Source organism: Apteryx mantelli, chromosome 1 (genome assembly GCF_036417845.1).
Source record: "Apteryx mantelli isolate bAptMan1 chromosome 1, bAptMan1.hap1, whole genome shotgun sequence".
Lineage (NCBI taxonomy): Eukaryota > Metazoa > Chordata > Aves > Apterygiformes > Apterygidae > Apteryx > Apteryx mantelli.
In genome coordinates, this window is record NC_089978.1 from 200242701 (window position 1) to 200267595 (window position 24895).

Sequence of the window (24895 nt, forward strand, 5' to 3'; positions counted from 1 at the left end):
CATATGAGTTGACTCAGTGACATCCATGGCCTTAAGTGTTTGCTGGATCAGGGACTAGCCAAGTCTGCAGACCTAAATTCATAGACTTTGATAACTGTGTGTTATTTGAAGAGTTTTGCTGGTTTCATATTTTGTAAGGTATTTTGTAACAACCTTTGTAAGATTTTTCATATCAGTGAAGCACCCATGAAAGTTTCTAACCTGGTTCATAAATACACTATGAAAAAATAAGCAGCTACAATGACTCTCGTCTACCCATTTTGTTAAAAGCAACACCTGATTTGAAAAGTTATTAAAGTAATTTTTTCCCATGGTAAAATATATTTAAAAAAATAAACTCTTCATTTCATCATCTTCCATCAAACATATAAGCTTGTTAAAGGGCAGGGTATACCTCAGGTATTCTCATTTATAAATGCAAGAAATTGACGTATATCAATTCTTTTTGCACTTAAATGCTGGTGGTAGTAAGGCCCTTTAAGCTAAGTCTCCATCAAGCTCAACAGTAGTGAGCTAAAGAAACAAACAAAAATTTTGCTTGCATATAACTTTTTCATAATGTTGAATTAAAAAAAATCCCCTCTGCTTAGAAAAAACCTCTTATTTAACTGCTGCCATTACAACAGAAGATACACCTCACCTCCATGTTGTTTCAACTTTGATCAGTGATTCTGAATACAAAGGATTTAAATGCTCACTAAAATTACTGTGGCATGACATCAGACTCTTAATGTTCAGAAGTTGTGCTAATTCCCATTTAAATCAGGAAGCTATAGTTTATAGTTAGAACTAAGGGTTGTCTTGGTGTTGTAGGTGTATGTCCACCAGATTTTCTTTATTCTATTTTGCAAATGACTGACAGTGCTCATGATGTGATTCTGGAAAACTGTTTGGTATTATTACCAAAAGCTATAGTCTGTATGCAAAATTCTCCATGCTCTCATGCAGTGAATTGCATTGCTGGGGGAACCACGGTTTGCACTGCAGTGGTCTGGGGCCTGGCCATGAGGGCGCAGCTGGACAGCTGTGGTCTTCAGTACTCCACAGAGCTCACTATTGCCATTGGTTCATCAAATGTGGCCAACCTTATCTGCTTTGGGGTAGGGATGGAGAGGATTTCCCCTGTGTCAGTGGGTGAGTGGATACCATTGTCTATTACGTTTGAAACTTCTTCCTCGTGATCTTCATACAGTGTATTGATGTGCAGCAACGGGTGGGTTGGGTTGCAGTTCAGTGCAGGTGTTGGTTCTGGCTTGACTTGATTCAAAGTCATACTTGTAGCAGCAGGTGTGGCTATGTGGTTGTGGTTACATGTGACAAAAGCTCCGGCAGCAGGCACAGTTCTGCATGTCTCAGATGAGTATAGGATCTCCTTCGCAGGATGAGGGGTGTCTAAAAGAAAACAAAAAAGCCAGTAAAAAGATGGGTAGTCTTTCACCATCCTTTCCAATCCATCACAGAGTAGCGTCCTGAACCAGTAAGTCATTGGCAGTTTTGCCACTGATTTCAATGGAAGACCCATTGAAAATGGGTCCAGACCCCAAAATGAATTTTCTTGGGGCCTTTGAGAAATCCAACAGGACTGTTTCATAACAATAGGATTGTAAACTCAGGGAAATAGGACAAACAACAAACAGGTTTGGTAAATCTCACTCTCTTTTTATGCATGCTCATGCTTCCATATATGAATGGTATTTTCATAACACGAACAAAAAGCAACTGAAAAGTATTTTTCTTCTCCTCTATGTTCTGGCGGGTGTTTTATAAATGTTATGATTTAATGTTTTGACAAACAATATGAATGCTGAAATCCACAAGATGGAATACAAAAAACTGGTATTTTCAATGGGAAAAAATAGTGGTTACATATTGTAAGCCACTAGTTTTTAGAAAGAACTCAGCAATTTGTAGTTAACTGATGTCTCTTTCTAGAATTTAGAGCTCTACCTTACCTGATGGACTGTAATGTTGGTCTAACTCAAAAGCAAAGCTGAATATTTTTAAAGGGAATGGGGAGTTTAACAGAGCCCCAAAACTACAGTAATTATTTTTTGCTCTTAATGTAAAATATTCAAGCGCTAATTTAGATCAAGGTAATTAAGACCAGAAAACCCCAGTAGTTTTGAGGAGTTGAAATCAGAGCAGGTGACTGGCTACAAAACACTGTAGAATAGCTCACATGCACATTGGGGAATTGGAGGGCTCTAAGGGAGCATAAGGATTTGGAAGTGACAGAAACTTTTATACCTCAAATCACTTCTTTGCTGGGCAGTGGGGTGACGGTAGCTGTCAGTCTGTCGAGGCCCAAAGGGAGGTCTTAGCTTGTAATGAGATGAGAGCCATTGCTTTAAGTATGTACAAAGTTTTCTATAACTTCAACTGCATAGTTCTTCTTTCTTATGTCAGTAGCTTACAATAATAAACAAGAAGATATCTACCTGTCTATCAGTTTATCTTCTGTTCTGTTGCTGTTCTTAGTGCTTACATGGCTTGCCCCATCATCCTAGCATCTCACAATCTTTGATATATTTGGAACACTCCTTTGAGGCAGAAAAGGGATAGGATTTCCAAGACAGGCACAGGGGACTGAGGCACAGAAAGAGTGTCTCCTGTGAGGCCACACAGGAAGTGAATAGCAGAACTCCTGAATCCCAGACCAGCACCCACATTTTGGACCATCCACTCTCTGGTCCATACAGAAGACAAAGGGCAATTTAAAATGTCTCTTGGTTGAAAAACAATATAAATTATCTGAGTTTTAATCCCTCAGGTGACAAACACAGGCCAACCCCTGAGGACTGGTAGTTAAGGAGGATTTTTTTTTACAGGCAGCTTTAACTCTCTTTAGCAGTTTCAGGCAACATTCCTAAGAAGTGGCTATTGCTGGTCAGAGTACTGGGACAAGTGGGATTCCTGGTTTGATCTACCATGGCCTTTTCTATATGGCTTGAAATTAAGGCACATTTGAAATATTCCAGGTGCTGGTAGAGCAGGAAGGGTATCATGGAGGCCAAATCCTCCTTATTTCCTTGGCAAAGGCACAACCACATTCATAATTGTGAAAATCTGTTTACATTTGGAAAATTACCTGCACAAAGAAGGGAGGCTGTTTTCTACAGCTCTACCTGTAATACTGCTTATACTCTATATAAAATGTATTCAGACAGAGAGAAGGAAAGAGAGAACCACTACTTCTGAGGCCTACAAGTCCTAATATTATTAGCTATTCCAAAATCTAGTAAGGTAGGTCAAACAGTTCAGATGATAAGCTTTGAGTTCAGATTGCTATGAAAATTATGGTCTGTGGAGGTCATACTGGAGAGACATACTGTACCTTTGAGGGAGGAGGTGACATGTACTATGACATTCTCTTCCTGGTTTAAAAATCCACCCTCTTGGCTTTTTGACGTAGGCATCGAGGGGATTGCTTGAATCTCTGGCTTGGGTTTTTTACTACTAAGTATATATGGATGAACATCCAAGGAAAAGTGTCGTGTGTGTTTTTTTTCAGTACTTGTACTTGGGATGGCATTTGACTCGGTTTTATGGGCTGATGATTGCTGTGAGGTTTTTGCAGTGGACTCTAACAGAGGAGCTATAAGGCTATCAGTTGCTGTTTTTCTCCGCACAGGTTTAGGCTTTTCAGGTTTATGGTTTTCAACCTTCATAATGGCTAGCTGCTCCTTGAATGGCTGAGGAAGTGGATTGGTAGTTGGGATCCATTTCATCTTCTTTCTTGGTCTCTTAATGATGAGCTGTTCATTAGCATCGATGTCTGCTGGATCAACACTTGGGTCTATTGTTTGGATCCCTGAATCACGCATGGTTGGCGTGGCATCGTGATTGGACTGGGCCAATGCTGCAAGCAGCTGGCGTACCACATTGTCATACATCAGATCACTTTCATTTGTAATGAAATCCAGACGGTTTAATGATTTTATGTGGTCCCGATTTTCATTACAAAACATGGCCAAAATATTGATGTCACAAAATTGGGACTTCTGCCACTGTTTCTTGGTCTTTATTCCAACTTTGTTTAATTTATCAAATATGAAGTTGGACTTGCGAAATATGAAGAGATGGATTAAATTGATGAGGATTATCAAGTTCATAAAGCAGAGGAGAACAATATCTACACCAGCAATAATCCGTTGCAGCTGGACAGATGGCAGTTTACAGTTCACTCTGATGTGCAACTTGGAGCTGCTTGTTTTGTCTGGAGGCTCTCCTAGTGCACACGTAAATTCATTTTGCTTCTGTGTAGCATAGTAGGTGGATAAGTATGTAATTGGTATGATGCTTAAAAAGATGATGAATAAATGTCTTGCAAGATAAAGCTTAGCTAAAAAGTTACTTCGTCCTCTTCTTTCCAGGTATTTCTCAAACAAGTTTTGTTCGGGGCTTTTTTCTTTCTCTGCATTCTCAATAATTTCTCTCTTCTCTCTCTCAGTGATGCCTGGGCCTTTGGACTGGATTTGTTTCTCTATTTTTGGTGCCCGCCCTTCAGCTGCACGGTGGTAACAATTGTCAATCTCCTGAAGCAAAAAATTAAGCTCGGAAGTGAGTCGAGTGGAGGCCAGAAATTCCCAGCCCAGAGCTGGAATGTACATTATCCCAGCAAAAGCCAGCAGTGCATAAGGTAGGAACTTATGCTCAAACAAGGAGGGCCAGTGGCTGGCATCAACTCCTGGCAAAGCATCTTTTAGTTCTGTCCAACAATATCCTCTGGCATACAAGGCTTGATCGCGGGTGAAGTTGTGTGGTGTATAACAGTATATTGGCTCCTCTGTATAACAGAGAGAAAAGTCACTGCTGTGCATTTAATCTACAAAAGGAGCTCTGGAAAATAAACATTTCAAATTACATCAATTTTATTTTTCTGTATCTTTACATGACCACTAAGCCCACAATGTCTACTAGACAGCTCAGTCTACATACAACAGCCTTTGCCTCCAGGCAAAACTATTTACCTGAAAGTTTTATAATGAACCTGAGCTATAAATGTTAGTGAAAATTACGTATTTTGGGTCAGTTACCTCTCCTAGAACAATATCCTAAGAAACTGCAGCCTAACTCTGGGAAGCTAAGAGTCTTAATACTCTTATCCACTATACAATAACTGAGAATGTTATGTTAGAATATGTGCAAACACTGAAAGGCTCATTTAAGTGAAATTTAAGGCCCATTCCAGCTAAATGCTCTTCTAAATAGTTAGTTAGCTATAGCTGCAGGCAATATGTTTAATCCTTATTAACAAAGTCTGCTCATTGGATAAGGTAGAAAAAATTGCAACTTAAAGGCACATATGCATTTAGTCAACTGTATCCCAGCTAACACTTTCACATTCAAAGACAGAATCTGGTCTGTTAACTGTATTTATCACTGTGAATATTTAATTTTACATTTAAATATGTAACACTGTTTTTTACACAGTGTACAATTAAATGATGGAAATTGCTGTCATAAAGTATTATGGATCAAGAAAGTGATCAGACAAAATAATGGAAGGAAAAGCATAGCAAGGATTATTAAATACACAGATAGTGATGCAACTTTTCTCTCAGGACATCTTTAAGCCACAGGCTGCTGGAAGGTGGGAGGGTTTATCAAAGAAAGTAATACCATATGCTTGTCTACTTTTATACTCCTTCCTAAGCATTTGCTATTTGCTGCCATCAGAGACAGGATATTGGGCTAAAAGGATATTTGTCTTGACCCAATAGATAGATTATGTTCCTATGTAATTATGTTTTTCTAGCAGCAGACATGAACATAATGTGGAAAAACTTGTGAAAGCTAGAGTGGTATTAACTGCTCAAATAGCAATGACTATTATCAAAACATGCTTTCCAAACAGGAAGACTGTATTTTAATGGTAGGTAGAACAAAGGGGATAGATTTTACAGTTTTCTGGTATATCTTTAAAAATTTTCCTAATGTGAGATCCACAGGAAGAGGCATGTTCCTTTTTGAATTTAGAATGGCTCAAGAACACCAAGCTTGTTCCAGTTCTGAACGCAGTCTACAATTCAGATCAAGAACAGCTTATTGAAGAAAGTGGTGGTACTGTTCTCTTAATAATACAAATCATTAAGATAAATAATAAAAAGACATTTGAGAAAAATAACTAAAATATTAAAAATTAACAAACAGGCAAAAAATCCCTAATCCTTTTGGCATAATAGAGAACTCCCTACCAGACCAACTGCTTCTCATATTCAAGCAAAACCAAAGCATTTACTAGTGCTTTGGTGAAATGTTAAGGTGTAAACATATTCCCTGATCTGCTTATGTGCTGAGCCACCCACCAGGTCTGCAAAAAAATTGCTTTTCCTTTTGAGCGATTCAGTGAAGATTCTTTTCTAAAGATATAACCAATTTGGACAGAGTTCTTAGAATAAATGATACTATTCAAGACAACATGTAACATAAGCCCCATATATTCTTTAAAATCACTTTTGAAGACTACTTCAAAATGATCTAGCTTTGACCTTTCTCGGAGAAGAGCTTAAAGCACTCTAATGTTACACAACTTCCCATTTAGTCTAATTTTTGTATATTCACAGCCATCTATTACAAGAAAAACACTGATTGTCTTCAGTAATTGCATACTGCCCCATTGCTGGCCATGAAGGGATGCATACAAAAAATTTCAACTCCTACTGTCAAAGAGTTACTGTACAGTTTCCCAGGAGACAGAGTAGATTCCTATGTGAAAATGTTCCCATGGGGAAAAAAGGCAAAGAAGCTTGGAGTGTTTCTGATAAGCAGAAATATTTTGAATTGGGTGTCCTTATGCCTATCGGAGCCTGCCGACATAAAAATAAGTTTCCTGTGGCATACATGGGTTCATTTCTCCTGAATTTCAGCATCAGAAATACTTGGGAAGACTGCATGTAAGCGTTCATACAAAGCATCCATATAGATTATTTTTGGATTCATGTATCAGTTGCTACTACCAAATAAACTGATCAATTCTCTTCACTGAGGCCTGAAAAGCTGAGGTGACTCCTGCAAAAATTTTAAATATATAGCAACAATCAAAAAATTATTTAACTCATAAATAAACAAAGGAAACAAATCAAAATATTTTAACTTAACATTTATATTTATGTTGGACAGATTGCTTAGATACTAACTGCACTCTGTTCCTTTCCGCTGTTTCCGTGAAAAACACAGCTCTGGTTTGGACTGAACGGGTTAAATAGAGGCTATTTCAAAAATGGGGTTGTCCAGTCCAGTAAAGAAAGCAAATGCCATTTTACAGCAATTTGTTTGCTTTTCCTCTGTTAAGTATTTTCATTAGCTGTTCCCATTACCTGTTAAGTTGTGAGAAATCTGTAATTTATTGGGATGGATAAGCATGGTGTTCCATTCTTATTCGATGTTTTGTTATTTACTCATGCTAGTCTAATGTTTTCTGATACTAGTCTAATGTTTTCTTTGCATATTTATTTACTTTGATGATTCTCTTTATGAGCCATGTAAATACTAAGATTCTTCAGATGAAACTCTATCCACAGTGAAGCCAGTGGAACTTACTGAGATGGGGGCAGGGTTACAAGGCAATTTTATTTAAACAAGTTTCTAAAATGTTTGAGCCAAACTCACTGTCAGTTAATGATGTCACTGATTTTGGTAAAGTTACTTCAGAGGTGAGTTTAGCTTAACCTTCTCAGCACAGGACACGACTCACAAAACAGCATCAGCCTTGGGAAGCTTATTTATCTAGACAACGAAGAGGAAAGGAAGGCCCTTCCAGTAAGTGATTCAAAGAAAGAGCCCAGTTTAGCCATCACCTCTCTCTCTCCACTGACTACAGAGGCTGTCAAGCCAGACTGCCATTTAAACCTGGTTTAAAGATTAAACATAGTTTAAATTGACACTTAAAACATCAAGTTTTTGTGAATATTCCTTCATAGGTGATGGCAGCATTTTACCATGCATTTAACCAAGCATCTAACACCAAGAAGGTGTGTAATCCTATCATAGGAGGGTATGAACCTGTTTCTCCCCTACTGCAATCTGTGTCAGTCAGGAATAAGTGAAAAAGAAAAGCACTGTGTCAATAATTAATCTTGTTTGTTATGAAAGACAGCAGTAACTTATAGCTGGATCTCAACATGAAGATCTGATGAGGATGGGGGAGTAATTCTTAAGTTTTTCTCACACATACAGCTCTCACTTAGGTGAGGGCCTTACTTAACCCACATTCAGTTTCAAAAAGGCACAGCAGATATATTTTTTTCTTTTACAATGTTCTCTTGATAGGTAAGTAACATCTATGTTGATAGATATGTAACATGAGAGTGTTACAATCATAGCTCTGATGCTGGATCATGCAATACAAAAAAAAATATTTGCTTTTAACTTTATATTCATGAATATAGAGCATTTCTACGGATACTCATATTTGACCCTGAAAATCCTAAAAGCAATTTGAGAACTTTCATATAATCACTCCAGCCACCATGAAATGCAGCTATCCCCCATGCAAGACTGGCAGATTAACTGCATATGGCAGAATTATTCAACTGCATAGGAAAAGACAGTAGAGTAAGATGCTGTAAGGAAAGTTTTTGCAAAGCTTAGGGGACATTATTATGGCTGAGGGGTTTGGTCTCCTTCTGAGTGTTGTCTACATTTGAGCACATAAGTACATCCATCCCGCCACTCTCCTTGAGGACTATATTCTTGTGAGCCCAGACAGAAATTCCTACAGCAAAATGGATAGTAAAGTCATCATTTCCAAAACAATCTTTTGCTAGTTCCAAACAATAATGAAAAGAGTGTTCAAGGCACAGATGTATCTGTGACTTGTGCATGCGTGAATCTGCAGCCCAGACAGAAAATAACAAAATACTGCCTAACTAACCTGCCTTTCTTATTGGGGGCTGGAATGCTAAGGAGCCAAACATTTCTGTATTAAATGTAATGGCCTACTGCAAGATTATCAGTGCTGATGTTCAGAGTAAAATTTCATTAAGTTCAAAGTCTGAAAGTCTGCCCTTAGGTCTACCTACACAAATTCACTTACTACATGCCAACAGATCAAGCTCAACACAATTGTTCAGAAAAAAAAATCACTTATAATACCTAAGGCCAAATCCTGCCTTTAGTAATACCTACCTACAGTCACTGTCATTCCCAGGAATGTTCCATTTGAACAATTTTTAAGAGAATAAGTAAGTCTGTGCTAATGCTGTGCAAATAAAACTACTTCATTGGGGGAAAAAATCCTTGATATTAATATATTTTAAAGTATGTTATACTTTATCTGATACTGACTTGGGTATAAAGATGCATACTAGGAAGTTTAGCCTGCCTTTTTAGCTACTGTTAGCCCATCACAGCAGCACTACATCAGATGTTTTCAACAGTTATACATGAATACATTTATCCTGCTCACTGTGCACATGAGTAACTTCTAGAAGTCCTCAACACTAGTCTCATGAATAAAGTATGGAGGAGATCTCACCCAATTTTGGGGGACATACAGACAAGATGAAATAGTCAAAGTAGAATTATTTAGTCAGTGTTTAATATAATTGTGTTACGTCACTTAAAAAGTTAAAATCCTGCGACAGCTAAGCTTTCTCATATGCTCTACCAGAATACATTCTGTGCCATCTCATCCCATCAGTTTAAGAAATACTTAAGTGGAGAAAAAAATGACTTGCAGGAAATATTGTGGCACAAAGGGCACACTTAATGGGAATGAATAGAGGACACGGTTGGGAGAAGATAGCTGAGGTAAGGTCTGTGATGAATGAAGGGGATGTGCTCAAAAAACTCTGGCTTGGAAGGAATCTAAACACACAGTATGGGGGGAAGGAGTGAATGTAAACTATGGAAGCTAGGAGCTGCCCAATCTGCTGACTTTTAGTAAAGGCTCCAGGAAATGTTTGTGGGCTTTCAGCAGGCATATGCTCCCTTGTCTACACTCTGTTCCCATCCCAAGTCACCTTCTTTCACTGAGTCTCCAGCCTCCATATACTTCAGCAGAATGAGGGGCTGTGGTGCTGAGGTTTGGGGCTGGAACCCCTGTGAAAGTTCAACTGCAAAAATCAATCTCAGATCTGGAAATGGAGTTAACAACAGAAAAATGTGATAACTGCTGTTTTAGACCATTGCATCAAGTTACACCCCAATGCAGAATCACATTCAGACTGGAAGGAACCTTGGATCCCACCTTCTGCTCAAAGTAGGATGAACACCAAATTCAGATCAGGTTTGTCAGGGCTTTGTCCAGTCTGAAAACTTCCAAAGATGGGGACTGCACAAACTTTCTGGGCAACCTTTCCCAATGCTTGACTGTCCTCAAGATGAATTTTCTTTTTAGGTCACATCTGACAAGGATGGCTCTGATTTATGCAGGAGTCACTTCTTTCACTTCTGAGAAGTGGCCATTCCCAAGAATGAATGCAATGGCCAGTGGCATCAGGAACACTTCAGGTGAAATATAGCTAGAAGGCTAGCATTACAATATAAATGGCTGGAGTTCAGGTCCCAGTATTACATCTCATCCGAAGGAAGAGGTATCAACAGCACAGTCCACCAAGGAGGCTGCATGTGTGTGTGCGTGTGTATTTGCCTATAAAAAAAAAATTAACCTAGCAAAGTAAAAGTGAGCTCGTGTACAGTACATTGAGAAGACACTGCCAAGACATGGTCTAGCTGGTAGATGTGTGTCCTTCTCCTTTACTCTGTCTTTGCAAAAAGTTCAGTTTTTACAGGTCTTCCTGGAAAAGAGGGTGAATTTTATCTAGCATAAACATTCATATATCCTTTTAAATAGAATATAACAATATCAACCTCTTAGAATTCAATAATGTAAAAAAATTAGGCCCTCCTCCTGAAAAAGACTTAAGTGACTTTATACATTGAGCAGTTCCTTTGAAGCCAATGGGATTACTCACAGTGCATAAAATTAAGCATGTGCATTTCTCTTTGAAGGACTGGTGCTATAGGGGGTTCAATTTCAAGCTTCTAAAGTATTATTAGAAGCAGTAGTCAAAAGTTATTTGAATAAATATGGAAAATATATTTAAAAGGCTTTCAGTAGACCTTGAAAAGTAAAAAAAGAATACATTATATAATATATATTATATTATAATATTCCCAATGAAATAAAGTACATTCACCAAAAGCAAACTATAAACCATAATAACGAATTGTGTATGTCTCCTGTGACCTCCAGCTATTAGAATTTACTCTGGAAAAAGAAAGCACACCTCATTAATCTTCTGGCTAAATTCCATGAATTCAGTATTCTTCAGCAATGATTCAATAATGTAGGAGTAACAGAACTATTTTCTAACAGCAAACAGAAAAAAGAAAAAAAAGGAACCCAGTTTTCAGAAAAAATATTTGAAAAATGAAAAAGCTAAAAATCCTTGTGCAGACTATTCCAAGACAGAAGTACATGTCTCTTGTGGAGATAGCTCTTTAAGATCTGAAAGTAAACAGCCTGACCACTATGGCACTAGACTGGGTGCAGGCAGTAGAGATGGAGCTTAGGTTCTGAAAAACAGGCTGCCAGACTTCCTAGATCTTCCAGTTCCTGAGCAAGCACTTTAACCCTCATGCCCTGACTCTATCAGACAGCCTCATGCAGAACTCCACTGGGGAGGAGATACTGACTCTAGAGACCTCAGTTAAGTGTCTACACAGATTCATCCTGAGTCTAGTGCTTCCCACCAGTTGGCTTTCTGCCCTCTTGAGCAGCACTACTAAATCATCCTCATGAAGGCGCCCAAGCTGCCTATGAAGAAAAGCTAGCATTTCAGTCAAGTCCTCTAAAGCATTCTTTGGAAGGTCCTCTCCACTGACCGTAAGGAGAAATTCAGCACTTAGGTAGGATATCTGAACTTCCCTGCTGATCAGATGCCTACTACTTGGGTGTGGCAGTGCCAAAGTTTGGCACCTACAGCAGGCAGTCGGACTAGAACCACAAGTCAACAGTATGTATGTATGTAAATACTTCTACTAAACTTGCTCGTGTTGAGCAACGAGTGCAGTCAGAAAAAAACAAAGGCATTCAGCTTCCTATAAGACCAAGCCCTCACTGGGCAATAGTAAAGAAGCGTAATTCCCTTAAATATGGGGCACTACCACAAAGACGCTTTCTTTTATTTGGGTGTACGTATATGCAGCGGCTAAAACTGAAATGCAGAGTGTTTGACTCTTGAGCACAAGTTTCTAATAGCCAAGATAAATGAGAAGCTTTCTGAATTCAGCAATAAATGATAGTATTTGACAAGAACAGTCCTATTATACTGCCCTTCCCTACATTGTCACAATTGGGCAAGCAATCAGACATACATACTTCATTCACCTTGGGTACTTAAAAGAATGCACAAAAAAGCAGGTAGCAAAAAGTGTTTATTTTGAGAAACAGATGTAATTTATTTAGTAGTTTTCAGTATTTTTGAAGGGAAAAGAAGAATGTCCTGGATCCTCTTCTCTCTGGAAAAACAGAACAAAAACATTCATGTTATTAAGGTTGAAAATGTAGTCTAAGAAAGTGTAATGTTTTCTAAACAGTAACCAAATTTTCCATCCCAGCCAGAAACTTCCATAAGAATATGTAACTCTCTCCTTTGGGTGTGATTTTAACAAATGCTCACTAATATCCAAATTAGTTCAAAGCCAAAGGAAAAACTCCCTTAATTTAACAGGTTTATTTCAACTACTTTATTTAAAGGGTATTTAAAGGTTAGAATATTAGTATAGCATGAGGATGGATTCCTGAAATTACTTGTGTATATCAACTGTAGTCATACAGTCCTATTTAACTCACTGAGTTTACTCATATGAGTAAGTAAATAAAGCATTCACAGAACTAAGCCTTAAGTTAGCAATCTAATTATTAAGTATTATTACTTTTATCAAAATAAAAAGACAATACCTTTACCTTTGTTAGGGAATATTCTTTCCAAATCTGAATATAGGTTCCATGCCCATGAAGTCCTCCTAAGGTACAAATTTCTCCATGATCAACAAGGTAAGGTATAGCCTTTTTTGCTCACTTTCTGAAACCACTTGTCCTGTTTAAGAAAAAAATCTTAAAAAGAAAGTCCCTAAAAATGAGACAGGAAACCACTGCTGCTTGCAAGTTTTAATGGCCCATATTCAATAAGGCTTAGTCATAATGGATGAAATGTAGATAAGCAGTTTCAATGACTGATAGGTAACTGGTTACCCACATGGGTAATTGCAATGTAAGGACAGCAGTAGATGTCCCCATATTTACAATTTGGGGTTTTTCCCTTGCAGGACTGCTGCTTGAACTGCATGTATTTTGGATCTGCAGAGTCACTAGATTAGTAATGCACTTTCCTAACAGGTACATAAATTTATAGGACTATATTCATTGTATGTAATAGACATTAGCTCTTTTAAAAATAGCTAGTACGCTGAAGTGTCTGCCAGCCTAATTCAGGAAAGAAAGATACCTACTCCTACTTAGTTGATTATGTGGAAGTCTATGGGAGAAGATTATTTCAGAAATGGCAACTGTTATGCAGAAGGTGCAGAAACTCCCAAATGAAATCCCTTAGGCTGCTTCTACAGAGGAATGTTTCCTCAATAATGAGCTAACATCCATCGCGTGATGGCCATGCAATATGGTGGTAACATCATTGGAAAGAGAGTTTATTTATAGTGACTGTGCTGTTGAATCTCGTTACAAGCATTTCTTCCTCTGCTAAACATAGCTCTGCAAGAAAACAGAAAACACCTGGAAGGAAATGACATTGCTTATATTGGTGCCTAAAGGTATGTTTCTGTAATATAACATTACTTTGTATTATGTTAAGATTAGAGGGAAGGTTAGATATGAATTTAAAAGAATGCATTCATCAAAGTCTAATGAGTGAAATTCAGTTATGCAGGTAGCCCTACAAAGAGATCTGCATAATAATTACTTCTACAATGAATAGTCCTAATAAGAGGAGGTAAGTGGAATCTTGGTGATGCACAGATCTTCTTTACAAGGGTAAAAGCAATCTTGTAGGAAAATAAATGTTTTAATGTTATCAAAAGATCAAAACGATATTTTGGGGTAATTCTAAAATTCCCCTCCAGTAATGAAACCTCAAAATAACTACACAGGCATTCAGATAGTGTGATAATGCAGACCAGATTAACACCTAAAACAAACTGCAAAAGCACATAAGTGCCAAAGTGAAATGAATTATGAAAATTCAGTGAAACTAATGATACATAGACAATTGTGGCTTCTTAATCCAAGGGTCAAGTGCAAAATACAAACACAGGAAACAGCAGGTTTGTTCTACTGCATTATTGTTATTTAATGATTAGAAATGATAAAGACGGCTTGTGTTAAGTACCTCTTGGCATATATATACTACCACAAAAACTTCATATTAAAAAAGAAGAAAAATGCAAATAATTAGCTCATTAAATAATTATGTTATTTTAACAGCGTAGTAATTCTGAGTCAGAGATGACTGGTCTTCTGTTCTTTGGAAAACTGGTTCTTCCACGTATAAAAAAAAATGGATTTTGTAAAGTATCAGAGCTGTGCTTGATCTAGCCATGAGCATCAGCCCCCAAGGGTCCCAGGGACTCTGACAGTTCCATTGTGGAAGTTTCCTGCCCTCCTGAAAGAGGTCAAAAATCCTGCAGAAGACAAGGTACCTCAACTCCAAAATGCAAAAATAATTACTTAAGTATATAACTAAAATGCTCTGGAAATAGTCACTGAGCTCCAAGCTGCAAAAATACATTACATATCTCAGCACCTGGCTGCACTGCTGCTCTTGTTAACTTCTTATGAGTCTGTATGATAGGTATGGTGCCAGTCAAAAACAAACCAACCCCCAAACCTTGCTATCATAATGAATTTTGTATTTCCCAGTTCTAATGCAAGAGTATAATATAGGACTGGGACAAAATCCATTATGATGGAAATACCTGCATTCATTTCAGCATTTTTCTTATAATAAAACCTATACCATTATGTGAAACAAAGGGAACCTCTACAAGAATCATGCCAGTCTACTGTGAAATAACCTAGTTTTGTAATTAAATATGTATACCTACTGAAACTGCTCATTGCAGTCATTTTTAACGCTGACAAAACCCAAGGAACTCCATGATGATATTGATTCTTCTTGAAATATTTCACAGCTCTAAGAAACAATACAAGCTGAGGTTTCTTCTAGAACATGGATGCATAATTTCTATCTAGTTTAGTGACAAAAAAGCCTCAAAATCCTTCTGGATAGCTTTGAAAAAAAGCCTCAAACTTGCTACACAAGGTTTCCTCCTGACTAAGATGAATGAATTAAGCAGTGTTTAAACAAAAATTTTTCTGAACATCTATTCAAATTAAGTTATTTTAAAATATGTGTTAAGATAAACCTCATCCATGTTTTGGATCTCTTCATGTATGTGACACTGGAGAAGATGACGTGTTAATAGTGCAGGCAGGGTCACCAAAGTACATATGAGAAGAAGACGATGTGTATGTATCAATGAAGTTTTTGAGAAATGGAACTCAAGACAGAAAACGTCTGTGGCCTCTAGAAATTACAGTGGAATTATTTCAGATGTGAGGTTCATGCATTTCCTCAAGGTTACCTTTTTATTTAACACTCAACTGGGTAACTGCAAGTCTTTAACTGAGTCAAGCTCCTGACAAGTGTGTGTGTGGGTGTGCGTGTGTGTGGTGTAACTGTCCTTACTCTCTGGGCAAAATTCCATCAGCAGTGCGAACAGACAGTGGCCGAACCACAGCCAGCCTGTGGCTGCTTGTACAATTTCAGTCCTTTTAAACACATGTAATACTGAGAGACTCCTTAAATTCTCATATCACAGGTAATATCACCTCAGAACCAATTTCTGCATCTAACTGTCCTTATGCAAATATAACAGAATCTGGCCTCATACTTTTAGCACTAACAATAATCATTTGGAAAAATGTCATCCTCACTTTCCTACTATAGGCTGCTTTAAGTGCAGTTAGAAAGAAAAAATGGAAAATAAGCTCAAAAGCCATCTAACAGGTAAGTCAGGTAAGTGAGCATATGTAAACGTGCTGCCTACAACTTGAAACAGAAGTATGAATTAGAAAAAATTGACTGGAATACAAAATAAAATCATTTTATAATACAGAAATCCTCAACATGTACTGCTTTAAACATACTGTAGGGTGAAATGTATAAAAAGACATTGAACGCACGCATATGCTGTACTACACAGTGAAATAAGCATTGCTTATGCACAATGATTACAAATTAGGAAATAAAACATAAAACTTGAACTGACTCATCAGCCATTCAACTTACTGTCTCCTTCCATTACTTCCTCATGAGACTTTTCTAGCAGAAGGGTGTAGAGGGCTGAGCTACGTAACTGCTAGGAGACATAGAAATACAGTATGTATGAGCAACTTTTTGGTATTTTGTAGGAACTATTTTAAAAACGTAGCAAGAAAACCTATGCCAAAGCTTGACTTTTGACTAAAGTATAAAATCTTGACTGTTTTGCTCTATTTTAATGAAGTATTGGTGTTTAACAGCTTTGAAGGGAAAAGCAAACATGACTGCAATATAGAAAGAACAATTCACTGCAACTAAAAGCACAAGCACAAGGCACTGTACAAGATGGGTACGATTTAGCAATCCCTGTAATTGGTCACATCAATCCCAAAGCTTTTGAAAGTCTGGGTAACAACACACTTCAATCCTGTGAAGACCAAAACATATTCTCCTTTGGGGCCCACCTCTCTTTGGTCCCTTAGCAGAAAACCTCCCACAGACATCACTGATACTGTTGTTTCTGAATGCAGCACAACACTGAGCAATAATATTTAAAACACTTAGTAAAAAAATTAAATGATGCAAACAAACTAAGCTGCTCATAATGAAGACCAAGTATTTTTTACTCTACTGGGTTGTAGAACAGTCTCTTGGAATTTCAGCAAATGTCGTGAGAAGTTTCACTATAAAAGGCTGCCACTTGCTGTCAGTAGCATTGTTGCTGGTCATAGAGGATAGAAAGCAGCACTTGCTGATGAAGACAAGCATTAAATATCCAACAATGTCCTACTCATGGCTGTGGTTTGGTGTACTGGTTCCATGGGAAAAATGGGCAGAGCAGATGAAAGGATGAATAAAAACATGGGACACAAAACAGATCCACTTCAAACTAAGAATGAATGTTACAGTCTAATACTCTGCATTCTAGGCCTTTTAGAAAGTAAGTGAAAATGGATATGTGTATCTTAAAATATCTGTCTCTTCTGATCTAGATCCAAACTTCCCCAACAGGACCATCTCTTGATAGAAGATACTGTAACATCAAATCTAAGAACAATTGCTGAACACTGCTACAGACTATGGCTGGACTGGAACTACATATCTTAGAGCCTCAGCTACTAACATCATTAATTAAAGTTTGGTATTTTATCATTTTTCAGTAAATATTAACTTAATATGGAACAAGTCTGCTTTAGCAAGAAGACACTTTAAATAATTTCTTTATAAAGAAATTGGAAAAAAAACAAACCCAAACCCTTTATCACGTGAAAGAAAACAATCCAGCAGGCTCCAACACAGCTAAAATGTAAGAAGAAAAGTGACAATACAAAATCAAAACTCTCCATTGATAGATTATTGGTGGTATTTTACTCTTGAGTTGCACAGGTATAAATAACCATTCAAAGTGCCTAGGAACAACAAGGCTTCTGTATGTAAAATCTTCAGATATGACAAATCAAGCCTCTGAGGAATCAGATACAAGCATGGACCTTTTAAAAGGACCACATATGAATTTGTGTGAATGCTGCAAGCAGATGCTTAAAATTATATACGGTATGACTAGGATCATGCGACTGTTCTGACAGAAATTCAAACATCTGAAAGGGTCCAAACATCCACATATTGGCATTCATATTTAAATAAATAAATTGTTATCTTTAACTTTAAAGTAGTAATTTCTGAAAGAAAACATAACAAAATCAAGCAAATTCCCTTGGGCCTATCAACTATGCACATTGTTGTTCTCAACAAGGACATCCCTACTGGAGAGGTTTCTTTGAGCCTATACTGGCTGTTGTAGGCATTCTTCTAATCCGAACTTGGAGCCCTATGATTTTGGAAAGTCGATTCCATTTAAATACTGTCCATCCACTGAATCAGAGAATCATGTATCCAAACCTTTCCTCTTTAAAGTAAAGGCCAACATACACTAGCCCTTAAACACAAGATGTCCTAGTTTTGTATGACGTCTGTCCAGGGGGTTGGGGGGGTGAGTTTTAGAAAGGGAGACAGCATCTTTCTTCTCTTGTGGGTGCTCCTTTGGGATATAGACTTTCTCTGTGTGAGGAAGCTGACTATTGTTCCCAAATGACTCTATGAATATCTTATGCCCAGTATAAATATGGCACATGGAAATATTTTATTATTTCTAGGAATCACACTGGTTTGCTTGAAAAACATTAAAAGAGAATTGGGAGACTCAGTAATGGTAGTGTAACAGGTTAGCTGAAGGACTTTCTCTTGTGAAAGCAAGTCTAGAGGTGCAAAGAAAGGCAGTATTCATTCCTTTGCAGAAGGGCCTATGCAAGAAGGAACCTCACTTCAGCCATTAGAGTTAAATCCTGGTCCCATTGAAATCAACAGCAAAACTCTTACTGACCCCTATGCATCCTGAATTTCCCTCTCAGGAGCAAGTGATGTATATGACTTACACTTTCCCTCTGCAGAGAGATGAATTTCACCCCCAATGCACTGTCATGTAGTAGTGAAGTTTGGAAAGAAGATTTCAGCTCCTGATAAACTTTTGATTACATTACGGATTCTCTCATCCGGCAAAAGTGAACCAAGGATGACAGTCTGCTTTTTTTACATCAAGTCAGACCATAAGGATACATGTAATGGAAGAAAAGTCCGATACCTAATTTAAAGTCTTTTGTAATGTATGAAGTTCAGCTAGATTATGATTTATTCAGGAAATCAACATTTGCTTCAGATCAGTACCTGCTAAACAAATAGGTCTTGCCTTTTATGCTACTAAAATTACTGAAACAAAAAATCATGGTTTAATTTCTCAAAGGTGATGTAAAGATCAGAACACTTAAATATGAGCACAAATGAATCACTTACATGAATAGCAAATGTGTTACCTAAACAAGCACTTTGCTGATGGAATTAAAACAATGTAATTAAATAACTTTATCTTCACCCACAGGGGAACTCTATAGTATATAGTATAATTATATATATATATATATACAATATATATAGTATATAATAAGTTATACAATAGACATAATAATCTTTATGACTGTTAATGGATTATCATCTTTTAAATAAATATGTCTACCATAATACATTCTTTCTTTTTCTTGTGTTCTGAGACTGAACTGTGATTTCATATATGTTTCATAATAGTCTCTAGGCCAGAAGGCTTAGCGTTGCACTGGGATACCCAGGCTTACTGTGATAGGGTTCCTTCTGCACACTACCAGTGCAAGACGCACAAGCTGCTCAGTCAAGTAGATTTTACTACACTTGTTCTACTGCTTTGTACAGGTGATTTTGACTACTCTTTAAACTCAGCTTGATCTTACTACATAAACGCCAAGGTAGATTAGAAGTATAGAGGGCTTTATGTCTTCTACACACTAATCATGCAGACGCTTGATGCTAAGTTAAGGATAGTGAGAAACCACTGCTTTTTGATCACTACATTAATGTCTTGAATGCACACACATTATTCTAAGAGCTTTACCAACGAAGTTTACTTAATATGGGATAGAACCCAGAAAGGGGTATTATTTTCAGTTTAGTGGCATGGTGGTGGCTTAAATGGCTTGCACTGAATATCATTAATAGAAATAGGAATAAAATAAGCATCAGTTTTTATTTTCTAATCTGAAGCAGTAACTGATGGCACACACACAATTGGGAAGCTACTATGGTATTCACAACCAAAGGAGCAGTAGGAAAAGCACTCAATTTTGCCAGCAAAGTTCACACTTTTCATACGTATTACTTAAATTGCACAGAGGGAGCTGTATCCAAAGCGAGAAAACAAAATTAGATTCTTTAATGATTAGTGGCAGTGCATAGGTGAAACACAACACAAACTGCAGATCAAGAATAAACACGTATTCAGCAGGATTGTTGTTATTACTATACTTAACTGTTTCTGGACAAGTTTAGCTTAGTGAAGAAGTCTGAGTAAATATTATCTTGGTAACAGAGAAATTATGACCTGATTCAGGTCACGTTAAAATTAGTAGGAGTTTTGCTCTTGAACTCAGTGGAAGCAGGATTGAATTCCCTAATCCTGGGCTCTTTGACTTCACCTCAAAAAGGAATTTGCATAGTTTCATCAGTCCCTTACAGTGTTTGTATTACATTCTCTTGTCCGCTCCATTTTTCTCTTGTAGAGTATCTTTTTTTCCTTTTTGTCATATTTATTTTCTAACTGTAGATTATCTGAACAACCACATGACACCATATGAGAGAAAAATGTTGTCCTACAGTTTTCCAAAGGCAGCTTTCCAAAAGCTTTAATGCTTTGTCCTGTCAGGACATCACAGGTTACTGCTTCATAATTCTAGGGTCAAATTAGCATACAAAGTCTGTGACTAGGCTTAAATGATTTTGCTTTTGGTACTTCTGAAAAACAAATTTGGTACATTTAAGGTCACAACTGTTATCCTAGACAGCAGTATTCCACAGCATAAAATAAACCCGATTGCAGGAATATGGGCAGATGCAAGTAGTGAGTAAAATCAGTAGACTTGCATATACCTGTGTGGGCCATAGTTGAGGCTTGCGGAGGGACATCTATTCTATAAAACTCAGTCTCGGACCTGCAGTTTCCTCCACAACCTGCTCTCTGAGAATTTGTTCATATGGAGCACATTACTGCTATCTACACAAGCAGTGAGTCCTGAAAGCATTTCTGTTAGGAAATCCACACTATGGAAAGGCACATACATGAAGGGGGGCCCTTTCTTGTGCCCAAGGTTATCATTAGAGATTCAAACCTGCAAATCTCATACAGTATGATGGCACATACATAAGTATACACCCGCATGACCTTCTGAAGGATTGCCTTTTTATTACAGTTTACTTCTCCACACACCAAACAGAAGAAGGCAGCCAAACACTTCTGCATTCTACACTGAAGATCTGTAAAAGTGACTCTGCATTCTGACTTTCAGTCACTATAAGGAGACAGCTTTCAGAGGTTCAACAAGCTCAGCACCCCCTGAAAATCTGCCCTCTTTAAGTCATCTCCAGATGACCACTCACAAAACGAGGTTCTTACCACTAACTGTTGCTGAAGATCTTGAGCTGTAAATGTTAAGTTTAAAAAATGAGGTACATATTTAAAATATTTTAATTACAATTAAGAAAAATTTCCACCAAGACTCTGTGCATAAGCAGATATTCCTCCAGGTAGTGTAATCACATCTCATAACGAAAACAAGGATACGCAAGTATTAGAAGTTGATCCCAAAGCATGGAAAACAAGGGTCTGATTTTGATATGCTTAGTCCAGCAGAATTCTTACTAAATACTGCCAGTTCCCACTAACCATATAGGCTACAGACTGCAAGGTCAATCCTGTATATTTAAGTGCTAGTAATTTCACAAGGACCTTCAGTATGGAGCTTTAGGGCACCTTGTGGCAATCCAATAAATGCAGTCACAATCTAGTAGCTCCATTCATCAGGCTGATACTTCACAAACTACACACTATTCATACCCTGTGCTAATGACCTGAAAGTAGACCTAACAATTTACTGGGTCACTCATTTTCAAAAGTTCATCAAGACTTAAAACTTCCTTCCTAGACTGGAAGGCCTCTACACTGGCTGTGACAGGCAATCAGAGTGGGCTTTTTTAAGTGTAAAAAAGCCTGTATGCAATATGTAGGCCTTTAACTGGGACAAATACCAGTGATTTCCATTATCCCAATATGACAAAATATGTATGTGCCTGTATGTAATCATTGCATCAGTCTGTATAAAAGCATCCATCTTTACCTAGCAGGCTAGTTAAACACACATGTTGTGCATGCCCGAATTAACATTAGGAAAAATGCTTAAAATCAGCCATGGCTCAGCTCTGGATCCATCTAAGATCCACCTGATAAGGTACATAAATTCATACAGGGCCACTCACACTGGCTGCCAGCTGTCACAGGAAAGTGAAAACTCCCTCTGCTCCACAGAGCTCCCTGCAGCGATTCTGGGCTGCCCGCCGAGCAAAAGGGGCCGCGGATCCCCGTCGCTAAAGGCAGTGCTGCGAGGAAAGGCGCTCGCAGCCCCCTCAGCGCTGGCGGCCGTTAGGGCGTGACCCCCCCCCCCCCCCCCGTGGCGGAGCCGCCCTGCCCGTGAAGACGAGGCGTCACGGCGCTGGGGGCCGTTAGGATGTGGCCCCCCGTGGCGGAGCCGCCCCGCCCGTGAAGACGGCCGTTAGGGAGTGTCACCGCCCCGCCCGCCCGCGCGCGGCCGCTGAGGGGCGGTGCCGCCGCACGGGGCCGGGCAGGGCCTGGCGGCGGCCCGCTGCCCTTACCAGCGAAGTTCTTGGTGAAGACGAGGGTGACGAGCAGGATGGGGATGAGGACGGTGCCGATGGTGACCACGCGGTCGAACGGCAGCTCCAGCTTCAGCTGGAGGAGCAGAGCCGCCAGCGCGCCCGCCTTGTCATCCTGCTGCCCCGGCAGGATGAGCTCCTTCAGCTTCTCGCCCGCCAGCAGCGCGGTGGCCATGTCGGGGTGGTTATCGATGATGTGTTGCATAAGCGGCGGCGGGCGGCCTCAGGCCGCCGGGCCTCCCCGGGGTGGGCGGCTTGCTGCGGGCACCGGCCGCCCGGCCTGCGGGGACAACACCGACAATAGTAATGGCAGGGCCGCGGCCGGCGGCGAGCCCGCGGAGGTGCCGTCGAGCTGGTCTGCGGCAGCGGCACCATCTTTAGGTCGCCGGGATGCTGCCCCTGCTGAGACTGCAGTTATCCCCGGCATCCTGCACGGTCCTGCGCGCAGCTCTGCTGCCAACAGCTGCCTTCCGAGGGCATGCCCCGACCCTCCCCCGCCTCCCCGCTGCCCTCGGGAGAGCAGTTGCAAACAGGCCGAAATAATGATGCAGTCAGAGGAGTGCAGGAGGAAATCGTGCGGGCAAATGCAACCGGAGTCAGGCAGCGGCAGCTGTGCGATAAAATGCAGCCTCTAAAGAGCTCTGCAAAGAAATGTCATGAGAGGCGGGCAATAAAAGGAATTAACCAGTGACAGCTATGCAATTAAATGCAGCCTCCGCTTTACAATTCATGCTATATAATAGGAGTGAAACAGTCATGCAGTAAAGAAAAACTGGAGCTGCCTCTGGTAAAGTGCTGCAGACAAGGAAGAGGGCATTTACCTGGCAACTTTGGTTTCCTCGGTTCCCAGGGGATGGTGAACAAAACGATGACTTGTAAATAACAGCGGAAGCTGCAAAAAAAACTTACACTGTACCTCCCTGCCGGAAAAAGGTCCCTGCACCTCCCCAAGTAATAAAATAGCTCCGGGTTCGGGGCGGGAGGCGAATGATGTACTGATGCTTGTTATTGCAGCGGGTGGCTGGCGCTTGCATGGAAATGTCTGTCTGCACCGAGCAGCAGTAACGTGCAGAGCAATTCAAGAAGGGGCTTGCAGCAGCAGCCGTGAGGAGGAGGAGGCGAGAGCAGCACCGGAATGAACTGCCTGAACGCAGAGGTCCTTTAAGGTTTTGGGGAGAACATCTGGAGCCTGCTCAGCTGGAAGCAGCAGCAGGGCGGCTGGGCGGTGCGCGGCCGGCCGGAGGCATCGGTGCAGGCACGATACACAGAGCGGCTGCAGCGCGGGGCGCGCAACACGTTTCGGCGGCGGCTCGCGGCAGCCCGGGCGGCGGCAGCGGCGGCGGCGGCAGCGGCAGCGTCCCTGCAGGAGCCGCCGCGCGGCCGCACTGCGCATGCGCTGGTGCCGCTCTGGGGGCGCGCGGGCGCCGGGTCCTGGCGGGGGCGGGCGGCCCCGGCGTGAGGGGGGGGGGGTGTCACGGCGGCCTGTGGTGGGTCTCTGTGGGGAGAGGGGCGCTGAGGCGGGCGAGGAGGCGGAGGGACGGGGCCATGGTTGGGGGAGGGGAGGGGAGGGGGCTCTGCGGGTGCCTGGAGGAGCCGGGAGGGGCGGGCGGTGACCCCGGCAGGAGAAGCCCGCGGCTCCCGTCTCCTTCCCCAGGCTGCCGCGTTGCGCGCAGGGGAGCCCGGGCCCCGGTGCGGCGGGGTCTCTCCAGCGCGGGGGCTAGGCTGAGTGGGGTGGTGGTCGGGGAAGAGCGGAGACCTCCGGCCGAGCACACTGTTCCCTGAAGGGACGGCTGGTGGACGCTGTGGGGATTAGGTGCTCCTATCAGAAACCTTTCCAGCTGCTCGCTTTTTAAAGCTTATGTAGGGTTAGTTACACCTGATTTAATAGCCTAAGGGTTAGAGAGCTTGTCTAGAAATCAGGAGGACAGCTCTCAGCTTACCTCGGCCTAAAGGGAGTCAGACCTGTATCTTCACAGAGGCTGACCTGTCTGTCTCTGGAATAGGCAAAGTATCTATTATCCCTCTCAGCAAAAGCTGGACCACAGTGCATCGAAGGACATGCATGCTGCATCATAGCCAGCAGCAATGGCAGTCAGACAGAAGATCCAGGTCCCAGTTCCTTATTGCCAAGTTGTTTATAGACTATATTTAGCAGTACTTAGGTGAAAATGGGAGATACTCCTAAACAAATATCTCTGACATTTTTCTCAAAGGTCTTTGGTTGTCATCTGCAACGCAGCATGACTAAGGCAGAGATTTTCATCCTTGCCTTGAAATCTCCCTTTCGCCAGTGAAAATACTAT

General features: G+C 40.3%; 1 protein-coding gene across 5 annotated transcripts; it reads right to left on the minus strand.

Moving 5' to 3' along the window:
- Positions 1–908: 908 nt before the first annotated feature.
- PANX2 (pannexin 2) lies at positions 909–23920 on the minus strand. 5 transcript variants are annotated; one of them, XM_067289973.1, is made up of 4 exons: positions 23414–23920; positions 22572–22872; positions 3335–4786; positions 909–1392 (listed from the first exon to the last, which is right to left on the minus strand). In XM_067289973.1, exons 2-4 carry the CDS (start codon positions 22795–22797, stop codon positions 1034–1036), a joined length of 2037 nt encoding a protein of 678 aa, XP_067146074.1. In that variant the 5' UTR covers positions 22798–22872; positions 23414–23920; the 3' UTR covers positions 909–1033. The 5 variants fall into 5 exon arrangements, 1 of the variants encoding a protein (XP_067146074.1); XR_010883213.1 differs by lacking the exons at positions 909–1392; positions 3335–4786; positions 23414–23920 and adding exons at positions 12367–12468; positions 12917–13049; positions 16317–16386 and having other exon boundaries at positions 22572–22651; XR_010883214.1 differs by lacking the exons at positions 909–1392; positions 3335–4786; positions 23414–23920 and adding exons at positions 12367–12468; positions 12917–13741; positions 16317–16386 and having other exon boundaries at positions 22572–22651.
- Positions 23921–24895: the final 975 nt, after the last annotated feature.

What these genes read in the sequence shown, in the direction of transcription:
- PANX2 (XM_067289973.1), bottom strand. Translation starts at nt 22,797, where the DNA reads ATGCAACACATCATCGATAACCACCCCGACATGGCCACCGCGCTGCTG. An exon ending in CTTCACCAAGAACTTCGCTG is followed by an intron (nt 4,787 to 22,571) that starts GTAAGGGCAGCG and finishes TCTGTTATACAG; the next exon opens with AGGAGCCAATATACTGTTAT. An exon ending in TGTCACCTCCTCCCTCAAAG is followed by an intron (nt 1,393 to 3,334) that starts GTACAGTATGTC and finishes GTTTTCTTTTAG; the next exon opens with ACACCCCTCATCCTGCGAAG.